The sequence below is a fragment of the Parasteatoda tepidariorum genome, chromosome 9 (genome assembly GCF_982258835.1).
Source record: "Parasteatoda tepidariorum strain Cologne lab strain chromosome 9, Ptep-v5.0, whole genome shotgun sequence".
NCBI classification, from domain to species: Eukaryota; Metazoa; Arthropoda; class Arachnida; order Araneae; family Theridiidae; genus Parasteatoda; species Parasteatoda tepidariorum.
This window is the reverse complement of record NC_141763.1, coordinates 81,863,678-81,889,975: the sequence shown is the minus strand read 5'-3', so window position 1 is coordinate 81,889,975 and position 26,298 is coordinate 81,863,678. Positions and strand designations below refer to the sequence as shown.

The 26,298-nt window shown below is 28.7% G+C and overlaps 2 protein-coding genes across 4 annotated transcripts in view; one reads left to right on the top strand and one right to left on the bottom strand.

Annotated features, from left to right (window-relative positions):
* LOC107442736 (acetoacetyl-CoA synthetase) overlaps nt 1–1,686 on the top strand; it is a 49,054-nt gene extending 47,368 nt beyond the window's left edge. For both annotated transcript variants that reach the window (XM_087152247.1, XM_087152248.1), the window contains 2 exons: nt 499–701; nt 1,330–1,686. In XM_087152247.1, the coding sequence (XP_087008373.1) occupies nt 499–701; nt 1,330–1,461 (335 nt within the window). In that variant the 3' untranslated portion in view covers nt 1,462–1,686. The remainder of the gene's footprint in view (nt 1–498; nt 702–1,329) is intronic.
* Nucleotides 1,687–4,375: 2,689 nt separating this feature from the next.
* The window catches only part of LOC107442734 (acetoacetyl-CoA synthetase), a 33,094-nt gene continuing 11,171 nt past the window's right edge, over nt 4,376–26,298 (bottom strand). For both annotated transcript variants that reach the window (XM_043041416.3, XM_087152246.1), the window contains exons 5-18: nt 26,167–26,277; nt 24,075–24,172; nt 23,826–23,940; nt 21,588–21,669; nt 19,999–20,149; nt 16,669–16,746; nt 15,122–15,311; nt 13,943–14,065; nt 12,119–12,232; nt 11,595–11,720; nt 10,561–10,630; nt 9,537–9,595; nt 6,145–6,347; nt 4,376–5,044 (exon numbers count right to left, since the gene is read on the bottom strand). In XM_043041416.3, coding sequence (XP_042897350.2) covers nt 4,910–5,044; nt 6,145–6,347; nt 9,537–9,595; nt 10,561–10,630; nt 11,595–11,720; nt 12,119–12,232; nt 13,943–14,065; nt 15,122–15,311; nt 16,669–16,746; nt 19,999–20,149; nt 21,588–21,669; nt 23,826–23,940; nt 24,075–24,172; nt 26,167–26,277 — 1,655 coding nt within the window. In that variant the 3' untranslated portion in view covers nt 4,376–4,909. The remainder of the gene's footprint in view (nt 5,045–6,144; nt 6,348–9,536; nt 9,596–10,560; nt 10,631–11,594; nt 11,721–12,118; nt 12,233–13,942; nt 14,066–15,121; nt 15,312–16,668; nt 16,747–19,998; nt 20,150–21,587; nt 21,670–23,825; nt 23,941–24,074; nt 24,173–26,166; nt 26,278–26,298) is intronic.

The window sequence follows — 26,298 nt, the reverse complement described above, 5'->3', positions numbered from 1 at the left end:
GTTCCATACCCTACCATCAGTTGACTGTGGATATAACTTCCAACTTGTTCATTGTTTAATACACATGAGAGATAAAGGACGATGAATGCACCTTTATAAAGAACTCAAGGAGATCTTAAGCCTTGAAATTTTAAAGCGATCTCTGTAGTAAAACTACATGGTTTTAGAACTTATGTTTAATTATAAAGTAATTGTTCCATACCCTACCATCAGTTGACTGTGAATATATCTTCCAACTTGTTCATTATTTCTCCATGGTCCATCGTACATATATTTGGATTTTTTTATTTCACGATGTTATTCGATTAAATGAGGTTTCGGTGTATATTTTTATATTCACTATTCAAATATTTATCGAGTGCGATGTTTTTTTGTGGGGAAAAAAACAAATTTCTCTTGTGTTTTTTCCAGTACTTTTAAAACTCAGTTTCAAAAAATTAGTTCATAAAATTAGTACTCTTTAAATAAATTTTATATTTATATGATCTTTCATTTCAGTGAATCGTCTTCCTGAAGTGCACGACAGCCTTTGCGTATCTCAGTATAGTAAAAATGGTACAGAGAGAGCTGTTTTGTTTTTGAAACTGAAAACTGGCTTCAAATTCAATGATGAATTATTGAAGAAAGTTCGCGAAAAAGTAGAAGAGGAGTTGACAGATGAACACATTCCAGGGCTTATCATGGAGGTTCAAGATATACCAGTAAGAATATTTTTATTTTTTAAATTTTTAAAATAACATAAAAACGTAATAAGTTATTAAATATGAAAAATTACTTTTAAGGTTTTTCAAATGAACCAATTACAGTCCCTAGCTCAATTATTAGACGCGCTATATGATTCTATGTAAAATCTGTGGTTAACATTTAAATGCAATACTTTAAAAATAAATACAAATAGGAAGTATATAAAAATCTCCTGAATAAAAACCCATTACATGTATGTTTAAATATAAAAGTATTGCATATAAACTAGTGCAAAACATGCAATTATTTAAGATCTACAGTGTATCTAATAATTTGATCTAATTATTACAATAATACCTGGTATGATAAATATTCTATATTTATATAATATATCATCTTATTTATCCTAGCATCGAATTTATCTCATATATCTCCTAATTTAACCAATTGATACACGAATGTAAACAAGTGTAAACCGGTTTAAGTCACGTAAAAACAATAAAGTTATATAGTATCACCTGATAGTTCAAATTTTACATTGAATCTTATAGTGCGTCTATTAATTTGACTTCTATTATTAAAGACTCATTTATTTTTGTTAGAGTTTGCTGTGAATTAATTTTGAATTATGTGTTTTGATTCTAGTACAATATAACTGGAAAGAAAATGGAAATTTTGGTGAAAAAGATACTGAACAATATGCCGTACAATACTGATGTGGTAAAAAACAAGGATTCCATACAGCATTATTTGAATGTGCCACCGTTTGAAGAATAAAATCCATACATTCTTCTTTAATTTAAGGTTTCACTCATATAAATGAAATATTAAAATATTTTCTTATGTAAAAAGGAATTCTTGACTGTATTTTACGATAAATATATTTTTATTGGTATATTGCTTCCAAAAATAGAAGAAGATTCCATTTTTTAAAATGAAAAAAGAATAAAACGTATTTTTTTTATCCGTAAAAATAAATTGCCTTAAAAATTTTATAAAAAATTTTTCTGATATTTTATTTTTTGCTACTTTGTTGACCCTTTAGCGCAAAATTATAATTAACACATTTTTCATGCTTTTTTCATTATTTTGTATTAATTTAGGTAAAAATTAAGGGAAAATATTATATTTAGAATTTTAATAATTTATGATCATGAAATAGGGATAGATAGGCGCAGATAGAGACACATGTGCATATATGGCAGTACTTTTACTTTCGTTACTTGTACCACCGGTACAAGTAAAAAGTACGTACTTTTACTTGTACTTCGTTACTTTTTAAATTTAGTACTTTTACTTGTACTTTCGTTACTTTTTTAGGGAAAAAGTACAAGTATTTGTAACGGAAATGTCGAATGAAATCGTTACTTTTTTCTAAAACTCGGTAAGCTTTCTAAAAAAAAGAGAAAAAAATGCTTATGTTTTTTTAATTTGTAAAATTAATGTGACATATATATGCATTCGCAGCTAACTTCGTTTTTAAATACCTTTATCTTTTAAAATTGTCATTCCTGAAAGGAAAAAGACGGCTCTTTTAAAGAAGAGCTTCATAGTAACATTATTAAAACAACAGTTCGTAAACCTTAAACAAAGCTCTTTTAGATGGCGTGCGCGAAAGGTTTTGCGATGTGAAATCGCAGGAAGATTTATTATATGCTGCAGGTCTGGTACCTTGAATCAAATTTAATTGGTTGGAAGAAAAATCTAGGGAGGAGGCTACAAAAAAACTGGAAAGAATTGTCCAAGCTGAACACCCTGCTATAACTATAACGTAACAGAAAAAAAAACCAGGGATTTTAAATTTTCTAAAGTTGAAAACATCATGCCAATCACCAGCGACAGAAGAATTTATGGCATACATGAGCTCAAATGTCGAAACCGAAAGCATATCAATTTCGAATCGATATCCAATCGTAAAAAAATTATATGTGAAATATAATACTGCAGTACCTTCTAGTGCTCCCGTGGAGCGCTTATTCAGCGTGGCTAAGCACGTTCTGAGAAATTCTCGCAGCAGATTCAGTGACACCACTTTCGAAATGCAATTATTTTGAAAAATGAATAAAAATATTAATTAGCAAGTTATTTTCATTCATTTTCGAGTTTTATGCATTTATTTAATACATTTTAAATAAAAAATTTCGGATTTTGTTATTACGTTTTTCAATTTTCTGTTTGAACTCACTAATAATACATTTTTTACTAAATACACTTTTACCTAGTACATTTTTCACTAAAATTATGTTCATGCCCGACCTTGTTAAATAAAGCCCAGTCAAATCTCTAAGAACTTCATTTGTGCTATTGAAAACTATTATAATTACTATTTTAACTCTTGAAAACTCGAAGGTATTAATTTAGCCGCTGATACTAAAATTCGTTTACAAATTTTAATTAATCCGTTAGGCAGAAATGTTCGGAAAATGATTTTCTCGCATGACTTTAACATTAGCCATTGTTACAAATGAAACTGTAGACTGTTCTGTTTCAACTTATACTGCACATTCAATTATTTTTTACTAGCTCAAAGATCACAAAGCTATCTGAAACCTTGTGTTTGCTTTGTTTATGTTTGTGCTTTTAAAACGCGTTTCTATAGAGTAATACAATTTTAAATCAATGGTAATTTAAACAAATAAAAAAATAAAATAAAAATTAGAATCAATAGATAAAATTTCCTTTTCGTGAAAATCCATAAAAAATTTGATATTAAAATTATATTTGATTTTAAAATTATATTATACGATTATATTATAAAATTATATTATAACATTCTTCCGAATTTAGAAATAAATCAATGTCCATAACTTTCAAAATTAAAAGTAATTAAATAAATAACAACAATTTTACAAAAACATTAAAGAACATAAGAATATTATTCAATAAAATTTTAGGTTAATTTGAATTTTCGATTTCCTAGAAATGTACTTTTAAATCGTTACTTTTTTGTTTAGAACTTGTACTTTTACTTGTACTTTTTACTCGTTACTTTTTAAAATAAGAACTTTTTACTTTTTACTCGTTACTTTTTTTAAAAATACTTGTACTTTTACTCGTTACTTTTTAAAAGTAACGTTGCCATATATGCACATGTGTCCTTGGCAAGTATAGACTGATGACTCACATAATGGCTAACGGATTTTTTAATATCTATTAGGCTGTTTTTTATAATTAAGAAACAACAAAATTAATTTTTACTTACAATTAGAGAGTTAGAAAAAAGTATATAAAAGAGACTCCGTTGTCCCATCAGCGTTGTTGCTTTCTTTACCAGAAATTTCACTACCATTCAGTACCGCTGTTTAACCAGAATTTTTTTTTACCATGAAGAAATATTTTTAAGCAAAATACAGTTGGTTTAGTTTTCGTTAATCGAATAAACTCAAAATTCTTAAATGAAAATGGAAAAATTCTTTAAAAATACGAGCAATGCTTCGGCTAAATTTAATTTTAATATGTTCGTTTTCTGAATGGGACATTTAATTTATTTACAAAAAAATACATTTTTGAAAAGAATAAGTATTTTCCAGAATATTTGAGACTTATAAAAGGAAGAATAATATAACTTAAAGGCTTTATATGTGTAAAAGTACCTTTTTTTTAATTCACTACAATTTCGTTTTGTTTTTTTAAAACATACAGCACTATAACAAGCAATTTGAAATGTAATTCAAAATAATTTGCTGACAAATCATAATAATTTATTTATTAAATAGTATAAAATACAATTACACAAATGATTAAAATATACATTTATGATGAACCATATGTCTATTTAAATTATAAATAAAGTCAGATCATCAGAACGCTTTGAGTGAAGATTCCGATTTCACAAAGTCCGAGATAAATTTAAAGCATAAAATGAGCATTCTATGTATGAAAAACAAATAATCTCGTAAAACAAAATTTTTAAATTTAAAGAATTTAATCGACTATTTCATTGTTGGAGCAATTTCTTTTACTACCTTTCATGGTTTCATCACTTACTTTTGGTGCATCTATTATCACAGATTTTGACAGCATAAAAATATTTTTTAAGCTCTGTACAACACTTTTGAAATAGCACATGGTATGAAGAGATAACTGAAAAGCTATTAGTTCACCAATAATAAAAATAAATCGTTTTTCATATTTCACTCCGTTTTCTTTTGAGTAAATTTAGGTCATGAGTTTAATGTCATTTTTCGAAAAAGTTATTTAAAAATCAAAGATTTTGATTAAATGATCAGAAATCTCCAAGCTCTACTGCCTTGAAAAATTCTACAGACTTTGGATTGATGACAACTTCTGAATTCAAAACTTCTCGTTTGTTGATTAATTTCTTCACTAATCCATTAAGCTTCTTTCCTGTCATGTTATACTGAAAGAAAATTAAAAAAAAAATACTGTTAGAATGCAAAATACAGGGTGTTTCATAATCATTTTTAATTTGTATATTTTTATTTTATTTGTCATAAATAGAATCAAAAAGTATTCCCACCAGGGGTCACAGGTTGATATTTAAACGACAATGAAACAAAGATATTGTATGTACTTATAAGATTTGTTGAATCACTAAATAAAGAAAGCTGTATAGGAAACATTCATACCAATTTGTTTTCCTAATAAAACGTGGTGTGCTCTACGATTGATACTGAGTACAGTGATTTGACCACTATTTTCCTTCTATTGCGAATACTATGAACGCTAAAATAGAATGTCAAAAACTGATAAAATAAAATTAATTTTGAAAAGAAAATTTTTGCAATATGTAGCTGGCTTTACAAAGATGCCAAATATACAAAAATCTCCATTTTGGATTTTTGTCACCTACGTTGATTTTTCAATTGCACGGTAGAATAGAAGTCTTTCAATTTCTCCAGCAATCAAACATATTTCATGTTCTTAGTTTCGCCTCCCTCAGTAGTGATTCGCAAGGATTTTGGTAATGTTTCCTTTTTTTCTCATTTAAATATTAATTTGAACCCGCAATGAACATACGTTCTTTTTGCTTCATTTTTAACAAGGATTTTAAAAATTTATATTAAATGCGGTCATTACGAAATATCCCGAGCATGACGTATTAAACTGTTTGAAATTAGCACTTTGTAGTGCAAAATTTAATACACTCATAATATCTGATTAGTATCTTTCTAGTACTGTTTTATCAATAATTATTAAAGAATGTCGTAAATAGGTTATCATAGCGGGTATAATGTAAATATTTTTTTATATATTCAGGACAAACTATATTATTTAGCTTATTTCAGATTTACATAATTACATAGTTGCTTTAATTGAGGCATCTAATGAAAATTCCTAGTAAACAAAAATGTTTATGCTTATTTAACAATTTTATTTTTCTATCGTATTTCATTGTTTTCATGCGATTATAAATGGTTAAAATACTAAGCATGACTAAGTACTTAAAAATTGATGTAATATTTTAAAAACTTTACGTAATATACTACTTTCTCTTACTGGTATATCTGGTGTTTCCATGATAATTTCAGGAACGTGCTCAAAAGTCAGCACTTCTTCAATGGTTTGTTTGATTTTCTGTATAACATCGGAAGTCAAATCATGCTCTGGAAACATTTTAACAAACAAAACTACCCTCTCATCTAAGCTTGAATTATACTGAGATGCGCATACATAATCCATAAGACCTGGAAAGCCTTCAACTAAAGAAAGAAAAAGCATTTACTTCTTTATAAAGTGACGTTAAATAAATGAAATCTTGGGAGTTTTAAAATATCAGTTTATCATTTTATTTCATAACCGTCCTTGAATAGCCGATCCAATTTTTTGGGTTTACGACTACTAATGTTCAATTCCGTAGCCTTGTAATTTTGAACCCCACCCAGAAGACAAGGAAACTACTGGACCAAGTATTGAGAGAAATTTGCCATCGTGGAGGATTTTTGATGGAATTAACCCACATTTGCGTTACACGGGGAGAAAAACCACGTAAATCTCATACGGTTAGCCTACGTCTACAACTGAGGATATTGTACGCCAGCACTCTGGTCGGTGCAAGCCACATGCGGAATTCGTATCGACCAGTTATCGCTGGGATTCGAACCCGGTTTACCTCATTGGAAGGCAAACGATCTAGGCCCTGAGCCCTCACTGCTATCAGTTTATCGTTTGGAGAAAAAAATGTACAAGTTTTCAATATTCTTTTTATTTATAAAATTATATAGTGAGCCATAAGGGGAAAAGTTATTATTTTCGGCCAGCTAGTGAATTGGGCAACCTCTATTATTTTGTAAGTTATTGACAGCAAGTGCTGCCTTTTGACGGTCTAATATAATTTTTGAAGTTAAGAAATCACCCCCTTAATCGTGTGTTAAATCATGTTCATACAAAGTTCCTGTGCAAAGAGACATCAATTTTGCATTTTTACTTCTAATTTTTCACTGTAAACAAGTATGAATACTTGCGAGACGTTAATATCATTTCAGTTGTAACTCTTAATATTTCAAAACTAAGTGAGTTTTGTTAGTAATGGTTGTATACTTTGCTATCGATGAATTCATTGACATATATAGTTAGCCATGTTAACAATGGTTGTATATTTTGCTATAGACGAATTCATTGACATAGTATATAGTTAGTCATGTTAACAATGGTTGTATACGCTGTTAAAGACGAATCCATAGAGCATATTACATACCGACGACTAGTTTTCTTCAATGAGACAACCTGAGCTGCTGTGATTAAGCTAGTTGCGTAGTTAGGAAAATCACATCGAGGCTAATATTTTGCAATTTTTTGGAGTTGTACACTAAAATGCCATTGTATCTGATTTATTGAAAATTTAATTGTTCCAACAGGAGATATTAAATATGTAATTAGACAATGATTTAAGTTATTTTTTTTTAGATGAGCACTGGATATCATTATATGTTTAGTGTATTTCCTGAGGTCTGTGGTTGTTCCATATCAGCATTTAATTACTACAAATCATTTTCATAATAGTAGTTAAAATTTTTTCGATTAATAATTAAGGGGATACTTTATTTAAAAGAAAATAAATAGCTTTAAACCCATTTAAAAAACATCCCTGGCTTCATGATGAAGACCGGTTTCATGTTTCATGCATAGTGCCTATGGTATTTAGGAAAGTAATAATTACATTAACGAGTAAACTATAAAAATGCCCAATTTTCATAACTTTTAGGAACACAAAGAACCCATTAACCTTTTCTTGTTTATACATTATTTTAATTTAAATATAACTCCCATATTTATAGTCGTTTAAAGCGAACTAAAGTTAAGAACAATTTAAGCACATAAAGCATAATTTAAGTTTGACTAGCAGCTTCTTGCATACAACAACCAATAACTTTCATTTTTTTAGCAATAAATAAAAAAGCAGTAGAGAGAACTTTTGAATTTACTGCAAATATTTGAAAAACTGAAAAGTAATATGAACTATTGGTTTTGTTCCTATCTGTTATCACATTTTTGAAAATCAAATTTTAAAATGAGAGGTATTCCTCGAATATGGTCAAGTTTCTCAAATTTTTTCTAGACATATATTAGTCTTAGTTACGTATAAAACTAGGGATTTGTTTCCTTTACAAAAAACAGCTTAAATTATCCTTAACTTTCAAATAACATATATTTTATAGATTGATCTTTAAAATATCATTAAATATATTCCAGTATTAAAGTTTATATTGATTTAAAGGACGTAGATAGGATGAAGAACGGTATCGTCCCAATAAACGATTTGCCTTACTTATTTGTGTAATTACTTTACAAAGCAACAGGTGGCACCACTGAGATTTTTGGTAGCTTCTAGTAATTGAGATTGAGCTAAGATTTTGGCCAAGCTTCTAGTAATTGAGACAACGCAGTTTTTCTTTTTTTTAATTTATTTACTGCTCTTGCAATAATTTAGTAATTTGACACCAATACATTTTGAATAATAGAATACAATTATACTGCTTTAGAATTCATTATTAATTGATTTTATAAGCTTATGGCAAGCATATGAATTAAATTCATAAACAAATTAATATTTACTTAAAAGGGAATAAAAACTTTCTCTAATTTATTTTCTGTAAAAGTAAAAAATTTAAAAATTTCTTTTGTAACAACTTTTCTAAACTGTTAAAGAAATTACTTAATTATTGCCAAAATCCTTTATTTTTTTATCAGTAAACCAACACATAATGAATTCAAAATAAATTACGAATAAGTCATTTTTGAATAATTAAGTGTTTTTGATTGATTGAAGATTTATAACTTCATTTCTTTTAGTCACATTAATAAACAATAATAAAATAATTAGTTTCATTAGTTTACTCATCAATTCACAAGGTCGGAGTCTCTTTATTGTTTTGTTTTCAATTTAACATAGATTACCGATGAGAGATTCAGCAGCTTCGATTACGTAACAAGTCCAAATTGGAGAGGAGCAAGCAGATTTTAAAATCAGCATTTGTTTAGATTTTGGATGAAGATCAGGCAAATTTGGATGTAAGCTCTATTAACAATTAACTTCACGACATCACAAAATGAAAAAAAGATTAGTTGTCCATTGATAGTTTCTTTAAAGCAGTATATTTTATGGAAAATTGTGGACTGAAAATTTTAGCAGCGCCGCCTATCGAACCGTAAAATGCTTACACAGTTAAGTAAGGTCGTCCGCATGTTGGGATGACCTCAAAAGAAAAGGGATAAAATAATAATTTAAGATAGTTCAATATATTATAAGACCACAGTTTTAATTTTAAATTTAGTAAATATTGGTTACTGTATTTTCGTTTAAGAGACTGGCCATACGAAATATCTAAAAAGCGAACTAAATATTTTAATAATAAAGTGACGCTCTTTAACATTCAGACCATTTTACTTACGTGCAAAATAAATTTCAGAGCAGTTGAATCTTGCTCCTTTTGGATTCATTGTTTCGTCACTGGAAAATCAGAATGAAATGTTAAATTTAAAATATGAATAAACTAACTAAGCTAATTTATAAATATATCAAATTTTCTTCCCTACAAATTATTAAAGAAATCATAACATATACCATTGGATGTTTTCATTTTAAAAAGTATGGACATTTGTCCATATAATACTAAACCATTACCATGAAATGCTTTTACAAATTTTTTGCGCTAAAAGAAAAAAACAAATTTATAGAAAACTACAAAACCCATGTAAACTACAAAGGGTTACCTGCGAGTGACGTAGTGTGAGTATATCGATCCTAATTGGTTTATGAAATGTGGCATTTGCTTACGTCAGCAACTATTCTTTCCGTTCTATTTCAAGCAAGCCAAACTCGCCAAATACCAATCATCACAGTGACACGTTCTACATTCTTTCCCAAACATTATTTCACTATATATTTCTTACTTAACACAAAGACAGAGACGAAGTTAGTTAGAACAAACAAATTATGCATGGAAGCTGCCAGGTGCACAAAACAAAAATATATCACTATTACAATAAAATACTTAAATAAATGATGACTCTAAGTTTAATAAAAGACGTAGACCTGAAAAAATTGCAATTTTTTAACAAAATCGACGTGCGATACAGTTTTGTATTTAATTAAATTCACGTTTATTAACATTATAACTTGTATGGAGAAACTTAGCTCGACATCCTGTTTATAAACGATCAGCTGCAGCTGAGTTCATGGATCATGTGTCTGCGTATCAGTGATCATCTTCTTCTCTAGATGCAAGTACCTAATTGCATGGGTTGCACAACTAGCTTTTGCAAATATAACGATGTGATAATCACTGCGCTTGTACAGAGCTTGCTGAAAGCAGATAAAATGCAATATGTGGCGGCTTTACCATAGTCTGAAATATTAATTACTTTACTAAGCCATATCTATAATAAAATCTTTCAAACATTGTATTATATTACCTCCGTCCATAGATAATCATTCCTTTTGTGTTTGGATTGATCCATGCATCGTCACCAACACACCAATGACCTGCAGAAAAATAAAAACATTACATTTCATTTACTTAAAGGAACTTTGCATATAAATCACAAACACATTATTTGTTGGGTAAAATGAATAAAGCTATTGAAAAATACAGTCACCTGGTAAAACTAACATAATTCTTTTTCATAATTTGAGTTTCCTTGTCTTTTGGATGGGGTTCAAAATTACAAGGCTACGGAGTTGAACAATAGTAGACATAAACCCAAAATTGGGTCGGCTGTTTAAAGACGGTTATAAAATAAATATAAAATCTATTGCATTTAATATAAACCTAATTTTCAAAATAGTAATATTATTTATGAATCATGTCGTGGCCATTTAAAATATTAAGGGGGAAAAAAGAAATTATACATAGATGACTAAATCATATTTTTGTTTCCTTTTTGTACTTAAATATGCCTAAATTTTGCTCCTGAAAAAAAATCACTCTGCTTAAAATCAAAGTAAAAAAGTCCAGAGTTGGTCATTTTAGGTTTTTTATTATAAACTCCGATTTTTTTAACTGCATAATTTTTCAATACAACATTTTCCTTTGATTTACTATGAAAATGAAACTATGATTATAAAATGTTTACATTTCTGAAAAATTCGGATCAAAAATTATGAGTGATATTATTTATGTCTTTACAAACTAAAATTCTGAGACAAAATTGCTGCATTTTTATTACATTGTTACCCTTTTAAAATTTTTAACTTAAAACAATGTTGTTTTCATAATTTGTTATCAATCAAACTGTTGCGTTTGTGTGTTATCACAAGGTGAAATCTATTTATCTTTTGACCTTTATTCTGACTTCCGATTCTTCAGAATTATCTAATCTTAAAGATTTACGCAGTGCTGAATTTTGAATAAGAAGAGTATTAAATGAGAATCAATTATTCAGCTATTTGATTACAAATCATAATGATAACCGTAATAACTAAAATAATAATCTTAATTAATCATTACCTGGATATTGTGTCAGATATGTTTCTGTCACAACAGATTCGCCTTTGTGATTTATTGCAGCTATGGGCATCGCTGGATAAGGGTTTGAAATTACAACTTCTCCCCTTTCACCTACTACTGATTCACCTATAAAAAATCCAATATAATATTCCATTAAAAATTCCGATTCCGTCATTGTTATGATAAATGTGCTCAACAAAATAGGTTAATGTTAAACTGCTCTAAACTTTTAACACAAAATTTACAAAAATCACCTACAAGAAACCGATACAATATTCCATTAAAAATTCTGATTCCGTAATTGTTATAATTAATGTGCTCACCAAAATAGATTAATGTTAAGCTGCTCTAAACTTTTAACTCAAAATTTACAAATCACATGTAAGAAACCGATACAATATTCCATTAAAAATTCTGATTCCGTAATTGTTATGATTAATGTGCTCACCAAAATAGATTAATGTTAAGCTGCTCTAAACTTTTAACACAAAATTTACAAAAATTGGCAACATTTATTATTTTACCTTTTTCATTCAAAACTTTCAAATCCATTGCCAAAGATGGAGCTTGCAATTCACCTCTATATACTGGAAGATTAAAATCACACCCAGTCAGTTGACCAAATACTTCGGTACAACCTAAAAACAAATCACGTAGAAACTGTCCATTATTTATACAAATACTACTATCTAAATAACTTCATAAAATCATTTTTAAAGTATGTTGTCATAAAAAAAATTATAACAGTAAAATTATAAGAAAAAAATTATTTCGTGTAAATCAAACGACATAATGATTAAATTTCAATGAAAAGGAGGAATCAAACAGAGCCATGCATAGTGAATTCTAAGTTAAAGAAAAGTCTATTATTATGTCAAAGCTTTTAAAAAAATCACTGCAATACGCAATTTTTCAATTCATTCCTAAGTCGTCTCTTTTAGTTTCGCTACTTGTGCCTCATACAAACAAAAGGTTTAAAAATGCAAAAGACACAAGCAAAAATTGGAATTGCTTGGAATTGCAGGGTTTGAAATCCTTGAGGAAAAAGATAGAGGTTGTAGGTGGTTCGGTGGAATGGCCTGCTAGATCTCCAGATATCAGACCTCCAGTCACGGTAATATGTTGACTCCGCAGTTTGAGACAGAATTTAGTGTTTTAAGACCTCGCCAGTAATATCTCAAAAAAATCTGTGGAACCTTGTCTGGCGAGTGTGGAAAAATTTACAGTATGATTCTAAACTAAGATCAAATCAACTTTTTAAGAAAATTTGTTAATCCTAAATTTTTATGAACCTCAAAGTTTAATGGTTCGTAAAATTAACAGTTGGAAAAATCATATTTAAGTAAAGTATCAGAAATATAAATTAAAATGTTGGCTTTTATTATAAACTGTCGAACCTTAGATGTTACAATAAATAAACGAAATATTGTTCTATGTCACGAACATCAAAGCAGGTTTATTTTGGAAGAGAAAATTTAGGGAGTGACTAAAAGCATTCAAAGTACTGTCACTCTAATCAAATTTAATATGCCTTTTTTCCTGTACTATTTTAACATTTTTCATACGCCTTTGGTTGGCTGACACGGAAATTTTGTTTCAAATTTAAGTTTATAATTTACATAGCAATATAATTTACAATATGTTGCGAACAATCTGCATTATCATCTACTATTGGGGGGAAAATGAATTCCAATTTGTATTTGCCGAATTATGCTCAATTAAGCTGTGAAGTTGATTAATTCCATAGCATCAAAAAAAGCTATCATGACCAACTCATCTTGATGCCCTGGAATCTTTTTACATTCATTTGAATGCCGATTCCCTTGTTAACGACATGAGTTCCTCTCCATAACGCATGTAAATACATTTCGCCCTGATTTGTCTCTCTTGGTTACAGGGGTTCTTCTAGTTTTGTTTTCCACCTTTATTTTCCCTTTCTTTGTTGGAAACTAACTTTTATGGTTCAAAATCCCTCTTTGTTTTCTTCATTCATATCTGGCAAGTCTTGAGAATGGGTACCTATTATTGAGTGCTTGTAACTTGTCGAGTTTTATTACCATCTTTGTATTTTTTGAAGCCAATAAAACTTTTAATCAAGATTATCTTTGCGTTTTAGTTTCTTGAAATTATTCCTTTAACTATCCTTTGTTTCATATAACCATTTTCAGTGTAAGGTAGCTGCCACTATTTTTAGTGCTAAGACGCACTAAAATTTTCAATGTGCTAAATCATTGGTTTATACTATAGATTATTATAATCTCTTAAATATTTTATGTCTAATTGAATAATTGTGTTTCTTATTTTTAAATTTTCATACGAAATAAAAACATATTTTTTTTAATTCTTACCATACACTGAATTGAAAAATAATCCTGGCTTAATTTTCTGTGCAAGAAAATCATAAACTTCAAGCTTTGCTGGGCTTCCCATTGTCATAAGATGTCTTAAATTCTTCAACGAATGTTTAGAGGCTATAAATTGAAATAAGTTTAATATTTTAAAATTACATATGTAAATTTACATAATAAAAATTTGCTTTCTCAATCAGAAAAGAAATACGGATGTAAAAAGTTATTAAATACTTCTCACTCGCCAAATAGTACATTAAAGCTCTCGGCTGTAATTTTTTTTCTTATTTACACAAAGTAAATTTTTATGAAAAAAAACCCCGCTAACTTTATCGTATCTTGTTTTCTTCACATTTTAGATGTGATTTTTTTTCACTTTTACTTACTGAATTTGTCAGTCGTTTAATATTATATTACTTTAAAATTGCGATTTTTTAAAAGCTGGTCAAGGTATTTCTTTGACAAGTACAGATAAAAAAAAATTTAAGTTTGTTGAAGAAGACAATTTTTTAATTCTTAAATTTTAAAAGATTTAGTTAAATAATACCTAAGACTCATACCACTTTATTATAAAAATGTTTTAGCATTTACTTGATTGTGTAAAAGTTTCACTACAAATAAGCGATAATAAACACACATTCTTAAGACCCACCCAAAATAAACAGATTAAAATATGGTGAGTATCGAGAACGTACGCCTATTTTCAAATTTTTTCGACTTTTCACTTTTACAATTTTTGAAAGCTTATTAAGCTTTTACATTATAACGTTATAACTATTTACTTCATTAATAAACTATTAATTATTGTTGCTATCATAATTAATGGTAATTAATGTTATTTTAATACAATAATTATTAATAATTTAATTAATTATCAATAATTAATTATTATTAATTTAATTAATGACCAATAATTATATTATTATTAGTTTAATTAATGACCAATAATTAATTATTAATTTAATTAATTATCAATATCTAATTATTATTAATTTAATTTATGTAATTAATGAAAATTAATATAACCATTAATTCTTATTAATTATTATTAATTATAACTATTATTAATTATTAGCATTATTACTAATTGCTTTGGGACGATACATTTAATGCTTAGTATTTTTCCAATAATTTTACACAAAAAGTGAAACGTGCTAAAATAAAAACAAAGTTCATTACTCGGTCCATGGTCTTTCAATAACATAGTCTCTACAATGCTTGACCAAATATAAGACGATGTGATGCCAAATTTATCCACCAAGTCCCAAAAACGGGTAGGAGAAGTTTCAAATGGATATCCATCGTATGATACTAATGTTAAGCCTAAATGTAGAGAATTAATAGCCATGTTCCATGATATCCAACCTACCTACAATAGACAAATAAAAATGTATCTTTTTAGAATAGACCTGTCCTTTGTATATTTTTTTTAAGAAATGTATTTTTCAAAAAATACATTTTTTTATTAAAAAAAAATCTGCTTTTTCTTTAAGGAAAAAACGTCTTTTTTAGCTTTTAAAAATGTATGATTGAACTGAACGTTTTCCCATAAATTATTTATTATTATAATGAATATAATTATATTTGAATTATTAATAAATTTTGAAGCATATCACGCAAACTATCTTTAAATTTAAACTCAAAACTTTTTTTAAATTTTATTTTGCAAAATAAATGTAAAAATAAAGAACAGACATTGAAAAGCCAAAAATCAAAACTTTTCTTTGATAAGGAAAGTTGTCTTAAATAGATTTTCTCTAATTAATAAGGTACCAATTTTAGAAGAAATATAGAAGTTTAATAATAACATGAACATTAATGACTTTAGATGAAATTAAGAATATTTAAGCACTATCTTTAAAACTTTAAAAGATTGTTGCTTTCATCTTCATAGTAATATTTAATTTATTAGAATTAAAATTATTAACACAAGAAAGAAAATTCTGATAAAATTTCCTCACTGTATGGTAATGACTATTATAGTAATGATTATCAAAACATGTCGACTTTTCCTTTCTACAATTTTAGGAATTACGCTTTTTCATTATCAATGAGATTTCTGGTTTAAAAAAAACACAATTCTGATTAATAAAAACTATTCATTTGGTAATTTTTCCGTTAATATGGCAAAGATATACTGAAAATTTTGATTTTTGAAATTATAGTTCTTACTATCACGCATTTAGTAAAATATACAAAAGAAAAAAGCAAATTTAACCTAATAAATGGCTTTTATGCCCTGCATTATGATAAAATTATCAATTTTATCATATTGACCAAATTTTATCTCACAAAACCATATTTCTTTGTAATTTTTTAAAATTCCTCACTAAATTGTTTTGAAAAATTACCAGCTCCTGAAACAGTGTACATTTTAAAATATTTTGATAATTTTGACCTTACTTTTTCCTTCAATGAAGTTTCCAAAACACAATATCTACTTGTATATTAAGGATTATACTTTAGAAACTTTAATAAACTATTATTCTCATAATTGCAGATTTTTGATGAATTTTAATTATTAAAATAGCTATAAAGCATAAAAATCTATAGGGGCAGCATAAAAATACGACCAAAGAGGTACTTAATGCTAAAACTGAAAAAGATATTTAATGTTCGCTTTTTCTGTCTTAAATAAAGAAACAAATACTATGAAGATAAAATAAATTTACTTATTATTGTTTCAAATCTATTATTACAGCTAATAAATAACAAGTTATACTCACTGGAGATATGTTGAAATTAACATCTTTTCTACCATGATCTTGATGTAATCCATAATCTCTTATGGTAGTTATAAAGCTCTATAAAATAGAATATAATAATATTATGAGAAAAAATTTCGAAGTTGCCTCGTTATTGAGTTATATATATATATATATATATATATATATATATATATATATATATATATATATATATATATATATATATATATATATATATTGGTAACAAGGTATAAAGGTTACATCCTTTGGTTTTGTAAAATTACTGTGCTAACACATACTATGAAGTATGCATGATTGATTAATTACCATTTTTGACAGTATTCCACATTGATGATTTATTTCATAATACAACAAAATGCAATGCAAAGAAAATTTTAATAAAGTTTTATTATTAAATAACTAGAAAAAATCGCTTTGTGCTGAAGAATTTTGTAATTATATTTATAACAATACATATTAATAATTCAAATATGTTTTTACAATAATTATTCCTAATTATTTTTAGTATTCAATAATTTTTTGTATTTATTAATTATTAAAAATTATTAATATATTATAAGAAGTAATTATTTATTAATAATAAGTTTTTTAAATAAATATTAATGATAAATATTATTAATAAATATTATTAATAAATATTAATAATAAATATTATTAATAAATATTATTAACGAATATTATTAATAAATATTATTAATAAATATTATTAATAAATATTAATAATAAATATTTAATTACTTAATAATAATGTTTATAAATTAATAATTAAAACGCGGACTAAATGACAAAAAGAAAAATAAGAATATCTGTAATTTATTTTCTTGGGGGGGAAGAGGAGTTAATAAAACATCTTCTTTATTCAATTTTTACTATTCGTTGACCCTCTCCCTATATATATTTATATATCTTGTTCAAATTTTCAATAATTAATAAAATACTTTTCATTCATCCACTAAATACATCTTTTTAATATACTTGAAGTCAATCAAGTTTAAATACACTTATAGTGGATGACACGTGATGTTAATACAGTGTTTTCAAATATTAATTCATTAATCAAATTTAGTTAATTAATTTTAGTTTTATTGGGGAGAAAAAAAATTCTCTTATATAAGATACACTCTATAACAAAAAAACGACGCACAAAGAAGGAGCTTTCCGATTGAAACGAAAATTTGGGGATAGGAAGACAATGTTCAGAATAGTAAATGATTAAAATTTCAGAACAATTGAATAATTTATTGCAGAGTTACAGTAACAAGTTCAATAAGGTGTCGACCCGCCTCTAGCCTGGATACAAGCTGCCACACGGCGTGGCATAGACCGATAAAGCTCCCGGATGGTCTCTTGCGGTATTTCCTGCCAAATTCGATCCAATTGTGGAACGAGGTCATCAACATTCCGTGCCAGTTGCAATCGCCTTCCCATCATATCCCAGACATGCTCGATGGGAGAGAGATCTGGTGATCTGGCAGGCCAAGCAAGAGTTTGACAAACTTGTAGACAGTTCATAGCCACACGTGCCGTATGTGGTCTGGCATTGTCCTGCTGAAAAACCAGTCCTGGGGCCCTATTACCAGCTTCACAGAATCTGATTCCGATCGAAATGAAACTCTCGTGACGTCATAAATCCGTGAATGTCTGTTAAGTCGTATTACGAGCTCTTGATTCCGCTCGGAACTAAATTCTGATGCGAAATTATTACGAATCCCATTCCGGCAAGTTTAAGAGTAAGCGAAATCTAGATTCCGATAAGAGTTTGTTTATTTCAGTGAACAAAATGGCGCTGTTTTCCGTCATACAGTCAGCTATTGCTGAAGAGAGTGATCGAAACACTATTAAGAGAAAGATCTATCGGCTTAAAAGATTTTGGGTATTCCAATATCCCGACAACAAAATTTAGAAACTAATTTAGGTTTGAAATTAGTTTTTTTTTTAAATGGTGTTACTCATAGGCGAAATTCAGTAGTGGAAATGAATAATATCGGATTGTGGAAATTAATAGCAAAAGCTACATAAAAAAAAATATGTTCGAAAAACAATAGAATCTTAGCTAAAAAAAGGAATTACCAAAGTTAGCTATTAGAATTTCCTATATTGTTTGAAATATGCATGTGTGGAGATTTCACTATCGACTGTGTTATCCTTCAACTATCTTATGGTACTTTAAGGTGGATGCAAGTTAACATGTCTTATATAGTAGTGATTTGGTATTTAATATTTATAGTTGTAATTACGCCAGATATGCCAGTAAGGCTTCCTTTATTTTAATCTGGATTGTTTTCTAGGTATTCCACAATCATTGTTTGCAGGCGAATATTAATTTTTGTACGTGAAGCCATTTGAAAATACTACGTTGTAATTTCACTCTACACTACTCTCTGTACTTCAAATAAACACAAACTTGGCTTTTAGAACACAAAATTGTTGAAAATGTATGAATTTTTAAGCTTTCAGTTCTAAGTTAATGCGATTTTAACTCGTATAGAAGTAGAGAATACAAACATATCGTTGCCAGATTAATAAATTAGAATTAGAATTATTTTCTAATTGGTCAAAGTTAGCCCCGCCTACAAACTTCAATTTCACCGGAATCGTACAGAATGGCGATTTCGATTCCGGATTCCGATATGCTCATGTTACGGCAAAGTGGGTTTTACGAAATTGGCAATCCGATGAAAGCTAGTTTCCGATCGGAATCGTTTCCAAGCGGAATAAATTTCGATGAGTTGGTAATAGGGCCCCTAGGAGCTGCAAAAGGAACTGTAGCAAAACAGGTCTTAGGATGTCGTCGACGTGCCGATGTGCAGTAAGTGTACCTCTAATGACGACCAAAGGGGTCCGGCTGTCAAAGGAAATGGCACCCCAGACCATAATGTCTAGTTGAGGGTCGGTGTGGAGTGAAATAGTGAAGGCAGGATCCCCCCTCTGCCCTGTGCGTCTCCAAACACGTCTTCGATGATCGTCAGGACACAGTTGGAAGCGGGATTCGTCGCTAAAGACTATACGTCCCCAGTCGGCATCATTCCAGCCTGATCGAGCATCGATTTTGCGCGTCTTAGTGCGTTTTTGGTGCGTCGATTTTTTTTCTTATAGAGTGTATTTAGTAGGACATAAATTTATGAATAAATACCGTCAGTGGCGAGTCTGTCATACGCATGTATGATTCTGTCATATGTATATATATATATATTTATAAGAATTGTAATTATTTAGTAAAAAGTAACTAAAATAATATTTTTCTTTGTTGACCTTAGTAGCAATTGACTTTAACTTTTTTTTCTTTTACAGTACTTGTTTTCGTTTGCATACTGTATCAATACTTACGCCATGTGAATGTATTAGGCGTTTCGGAGGACCCGTTGTACCCGAAGTGAAGCTGATACAAAGAGGATAGTCGAATGGCACTTCTTCAAATTGAATGTCACCTAGATCATGTTTACTTCGTGCAGATTCAAGAAAATCTGATATGAAAACACTGCAACAATAAGAATGTGGTAAATATCTTCAGAAAATAAGATATTAAACTTAAAGTCGTATTTTCTTTGATTAAAAAAAATATCTTAACAGCCGCAGCTGTCACAACTGTTAGGGTTTTCAATTTAGCGTTACATTTTGCTTTGAAACACCAAGATTATAAGACTTGGAAATTTATAGAAAAGTGTACAAACAATACATTGGAATAAATATTCAATATTTTGTGTTAGAGTTATTGCTTGTCCAAGAATTATTAACCATAAGGGTCGCTCTACAGCCCGCAGAAATGCAAATGCAGAGTAGAGATTTAGCATACTGAAAGGGCCACATTTGCTTATGAACTTAACACAAGTTTTTTCGGAATTCCAATTTTCTCAAAAGTTATTGTAACTTTAAATGCAAATTACGTTGGATTAATAGTTCGAGAATTATCAAGTGTTATACTTAAAAGAAAAAAATCTTATGATACATTTTATTTTGATGCGCATTGATTGTAAGACTTAGTAATTTATAAGAAAAGTGTATTGAAAATACATTGGAATGAAAAAAAAACTTAACGTTCAATAATTTGTGTGAGAGTTATTAACTGTTCAAGAATTATTAAGCATACGGGTCGCTCTACAGCCCGCAGAAATGCAAATACAGTAGAGTAGAGATTTAGCATGCTGAAAGGGTTCTATTTGTTTATGAACTTAACACAGAGTTTCTTTGAAATTCCAATTTTCCCGAGAGTTATTGTAACTAAAAATGCAATGTTTCATTTTTTTTTACGTAAGAGTTTGCTTTGCGGCTCAAAATCTATGGAAGTTAGAAACTTGAAACTACAAAGGTGTGTACAAAAATGTACAAAGAGTTTAATGGATTAAAAAATTACGAATAGATTATTAGTTCGATAATTATTAAATGTTAAACTTGTAGTAAAAAGAAAAATTTTAAAAATTATGTTGGTTAATCGACTATCAGCTGAAATGCAGCTACAGAATTGAATTTTGAAGTGTTGCTAAAACCATTTTGTAATATAATTTTAACAAGAGTTTTTTTTTTTTTTTTTCAAAATTGCTATTTGCTCAAAAGTTTTTCCAAATTTAAAGGCTTACTGTAATTTTTTCAGCTTTTTTGTTTTAAATATGAACTACTTTCCCATTGTTGTAGAAAATTTCTCTCGTGAGATCTTAACTTTTTCATTTTATAAGTTCGTGCTCGAGTAGATGTCAATCAAAAGTAGCAAAAAAATTAATGAGAGATAACATGTTTTCAGATATAAATCTGAACATTCATAGTGAAATTTTTTAAAGTGAAAAAAAAACTTATTTAAAAGTAATGAAATTGTTAAAAGTAATAAAATTGTCAAAACTTTATGATATAAAAAAAAAAATGTTTTTTTTTTTGGAAAATACAAAATCTGTCTCAGCTTTTAATTATATGATGAAAAAGCTTACCATTTCGGTATGTGATCTATTGTTTCCACTATGTCTTTATTTCTGGAAGGTACGAAAACTACTTTCTTCAATTCAGGAAGGGCTGTCAAATTTTTTAAAAAAAATAATTTAATATTATTAGACAATAAATTATAGTAAATTGTGTGACATACTTCTAGTTGTGACTGTTTGTGTCAGGCATATGAAGCTCGTGTAATGAAAAGTATTTAAATATCACACAAGCTTAAAAATTTTATAAAACAATAAGTACACATTTCAAATTAATTTAATAGTTTTTTTTTTTATTTTAATTGGAATATTTTCAGAATATATTTCTTTTACATGATAAAAGAATTCATAAAAAAACACTGAAAATTAATATAACATATTATATTGACATAATAAAATATTTTTTGATGGTAGGCCGAGAGAGACCTGTTGGTAAGACGTTGGACTATTTGGGATCCACCACCGAAAAAAATAAGAAACAAATATTCATCCACCCTTAGTGCCATTTCAAAAGTTGAGAATTTTTCGCGTTTTTTCAAGCTGTCCCCAAGAGTAAATTAATTATGCGAATCGAAATAAATAACTAATATTTTTAAGTTAGAAAATTAATTAATTAATTAATTACTAATTGTAAGAAAATTTTTTGCTAATCGAAAAAATGAACAAAATATTAAGTAATGTTTAAATTAGAAATTTAATAAACAATTAACGAAAATTTTTGTTAATCAAAATGTTTGAACGAAATGAATAAATAACTAAGAAGAACAAATTTTTGGTTGCATTTATGGAGACAATTGATCTTGCCTAATTCAATTATAAGGATTTCAAATCTGCAATCGGATTCCCTCTCTAAGCCACAGTTTTTTTAAAATTAATTTTGTAATCTTTTCTTCATAAAAAATGTACAGATTTAAAAACATTATATATAACGGGTGTTAGCCGAGCAAATGTTACGACAGTTTATTAGGGGAGTTATGGTACATCATCATGATTAAAATTACACAGGAACCCATGCCAGAAATTTAGTCGTATGCGTCTATCGAAACTTCCCTATTATATCTTATTCAGAAACACTCGGGGAAAAAATAGTTCATAAAAGGGGAGTGTCCCTAGAGGCGTACAATGATATTTTCTGGGCATAGGTTGCTAAGCTATTTTAATCCTTATCCATATAGTATCCTAACTACCTTAGAAGTTGGTCGTGACATTTACACAACCCCCTGTTATATATATAACGTTTTAAAACTTAAATATTTCGACACAAAATAGACTAAAAATGCCAATAAAAAAACTGTAGCTAGGGGAGCGAAACCAATTGCAGGCATGAAAATCAGCGCAACGAAAGTATCTAAGATTCGTTTCACAAAAATTTCATCCAACAGAAGAAAAAATTGTTCCCTTGTAGGATTTTAAATTAGAAAAGAAAATTTTACTTACCTATTTTTCCAGTAGAGTAGATCTTTATTAAATTGGAAGATTAATGAAAAATGAGAATGAAATTTTTGCAAATTTAAATAACTGAACAAGGTAAATTAATAAAAAAAAAAAAAAAAATTCCGTTGACAAGGGTTGTATTAAACTATAGTGCAATAATTTCTGGGGGTAGTAGTTATCGACCATGTCAAATTTTATCTATGAAAAGGCACCCCCCCCCCCATAGAATCGAGTTAACATGTCTTATATTCTAGTGAATTGTAGTTGTAATTTTGTAATGGTAGAAACGCTGCAGTACTCCCCCACCAGAATTATATCTGCTATAGAATTCGAAGAACGGACGCCCCTAGTTGATTCATTGCGGTTTTTGAGAGAAGCCGGGAGAGCTGCATTAAGATCACCGTACTTTTTGAGTGCTGATTGTGAGAGGTCTTTTAACTTCATGGTCGTAGTCGCTTCTGTGTTGTCGTTAGCAGTCGAGTGTAGAGACGAGACTGAGTAGCAACAGTGCGAAGAGACGGATAATGTTGCAGTCACAAGTAGCAAGTCAACTGTTTAATGTGGACCATCCATCGAAGTAGGCGTTTTCAGATCGAAGTGGGCGTTACTGTCAAGATAGGCGTGTTCACATCACGTCCAAAGGTCACCAATGTGGGGCGATGGTAGCTATCGACCATGTCAACCTTCATCTATAAAAAGGTACCCCACCATAGAATCAAGTTAATGTGTCTTATATTCTAGTGAATTGTAGTTGTAATTTTGTAGTGGTAGATACGGTACACATTCTTTAAAAAGCAAACAAAAGCCCATACAAACCGTTTACAACAGCGGGAAGTTTTTCCATCATTTTAATCTCTGTGTCTTCAAAATGAAAGTTTCCTGCAGTGAAAAGTACTTTAGGCTGTTCTTGCTCAAATCGTGAAAGAGCTCCCTGAAATATCACAAAACAAAACTCTTAGATTAAGCCAGAATAAACATTATAAATAGAATATTAACACCAGTAAAACACTTCTATTATAATGTTTCAAAAGTTTTGTAAAAACGATACATAAATGTTAATGATACCTTTACACCCATAAGAGGCAGTGATCCACACCATTTTGCACCAAGACTCGCAGTTGCGAGAAAGGAGAAAATTGCTTCCTTCTTATTTGACATATATACTGCAAATAAAATTAACCTTAAATTGATACAAGAAATTAAAAAGTCCTAATAAATTGTGATGATAAAAAATTAAGAAGTTCTAATAAATTATATTGAAAATCTTTATGAATGGTTTTTAAAAATATAATGACAAATATATAAATGATTAATTTGTTAATTTAGATTGTAAGAAATAATGAAAAATAAATGGTATTAGATTTTATGCAAGTGCGATTATAGAAGAATAAATACAGAGTGTTCTGTAATCACCACCTTATATGGACTTTTATTATTATTCCTAGGAACGAAGTAAATATCTCTACATATTAGGAGTCACAAATTGATATTAAAGCGAAGAAAAACGCTATCAAAACCAGAAGAATTATTAACGAAAAGGGTGATAAAAACGTCAAAACCAGTAACTTAACTGGTTTTTTCCTTCACGGCAAAAAAAAAATTTGATAAAATTACCGTGCTATATTGTAATGACATTTATGGTTAAAAAAAAGTTTTAAAAAATAAAAAATTAAAAAAAACTGCAATTCTGATTTATGAAACTGAAACTTACGGTATTTAAACCATTTTTTCGGTAATTTTTTCGTTCATATGGCGATGGTTTACTGAAAATTCTGAATTTTAAAATTATAGTTCTTATTACCCTACATTTAGTAAAAAATGTAAAACTGAAAAGCAAATATTTGACCAAATTGTATGCCAGGCTCTAAGAAATCATGATAAAGTTAACATGCTTTACCCTCTTTAAAAAATTTTATAAAATATTATAAAACCAAATTTTATTGTTAATTTTACCAAAACCAGTACCAAACCACTTCGGTAAAAATTATCTATCTTTTTGATGTTCCCATAGAGCCAGGAGCTCAATAGATTTTACCATATTCTATTAGTTTAAACCATACTTCTTTTCTCAGTGTTGTTTTGCGTTAATTTACAACCTTCAATGTACTTCATTGGTTTAAAAGATGTTTATTGAAGACAGCACACTGTAAAAAAATTCCAGATTAAATTACGGTATTAAGCACCAGCATCATCCGTAAAATCCATTTTACTATAAAATATTATAACGTAACTTTCACAGAATTATTTATTTAATAAGTGTAATACAGATATTTTAAGGTAGTTATTACTGTTAAAATTACAGTATATCAGGTTTTTTGTTCCATAACATGCTGCGGTAAACATTACTAACATACTGAGTACAGGTTTTCTTTGCCAGTACTTTGATCCGGAATTTTTTTACTGCGCAGTTACGTAATCTCCTCTATCAGTAGTATCAATATACACCGAAGAGCCATTACATTACGATCACCCTGCTAATAACATGTAGGACCACCTTTAGCCCTCAAATCTGCTAGCACCCGCCGTGGCATTGGCAAGGTGCTGATAGGTAGTCTGAGGTATCTGGTACCAAGCGCTCACCAACTGGTCTTGCAATTCCCTCACATTGCGAGGGGGTAGCGTGGCAGCACGACTTAGGTTTTCCAAGTAGGACCACAAATGCTCTATTGGATTAAGGTCAGGTGAATTTGGGGGCAAAGACATGACTTGAAAGTCACTGGAATGTTCCTCGACGATTCGACCCTTATGACCTGTTGGTAAACACCATCCCCCGCAGGAAAAACTGCTGTCATGAATGGGTGAATGCAACTATGTTCAAGTAGCTTACAGACGTCAGGGATTGTTCTATGAGGATTATGGGTCCTAATGTGCCCCATGAAAACATTGTTCTTGGGAGAGAAACCATGAAAACCTGGGCGAGCCTATTGTTATATATATATATATATATATATATATATATATATATATATATATATATATATATATATATATATATATATATATATATATATATATATATATATATATATATATATATATATATATATATATATATATATATATATATATATATATATATATATATATATATATATATATATATATAATTGGAAATAACTTAGTGTCACGTGTTGATAAATAAGTACATGCTTTATACCTCCAACTACATCTCCTTTGCATATTCCATTCTCTTTCAAAGCTTCTCTATATATTTTGACTTCTTCGTACAACTGTGCATATGTGATATAGGCGACATTGTCATAATCATCTGGAAAGAAATAAAGAAATA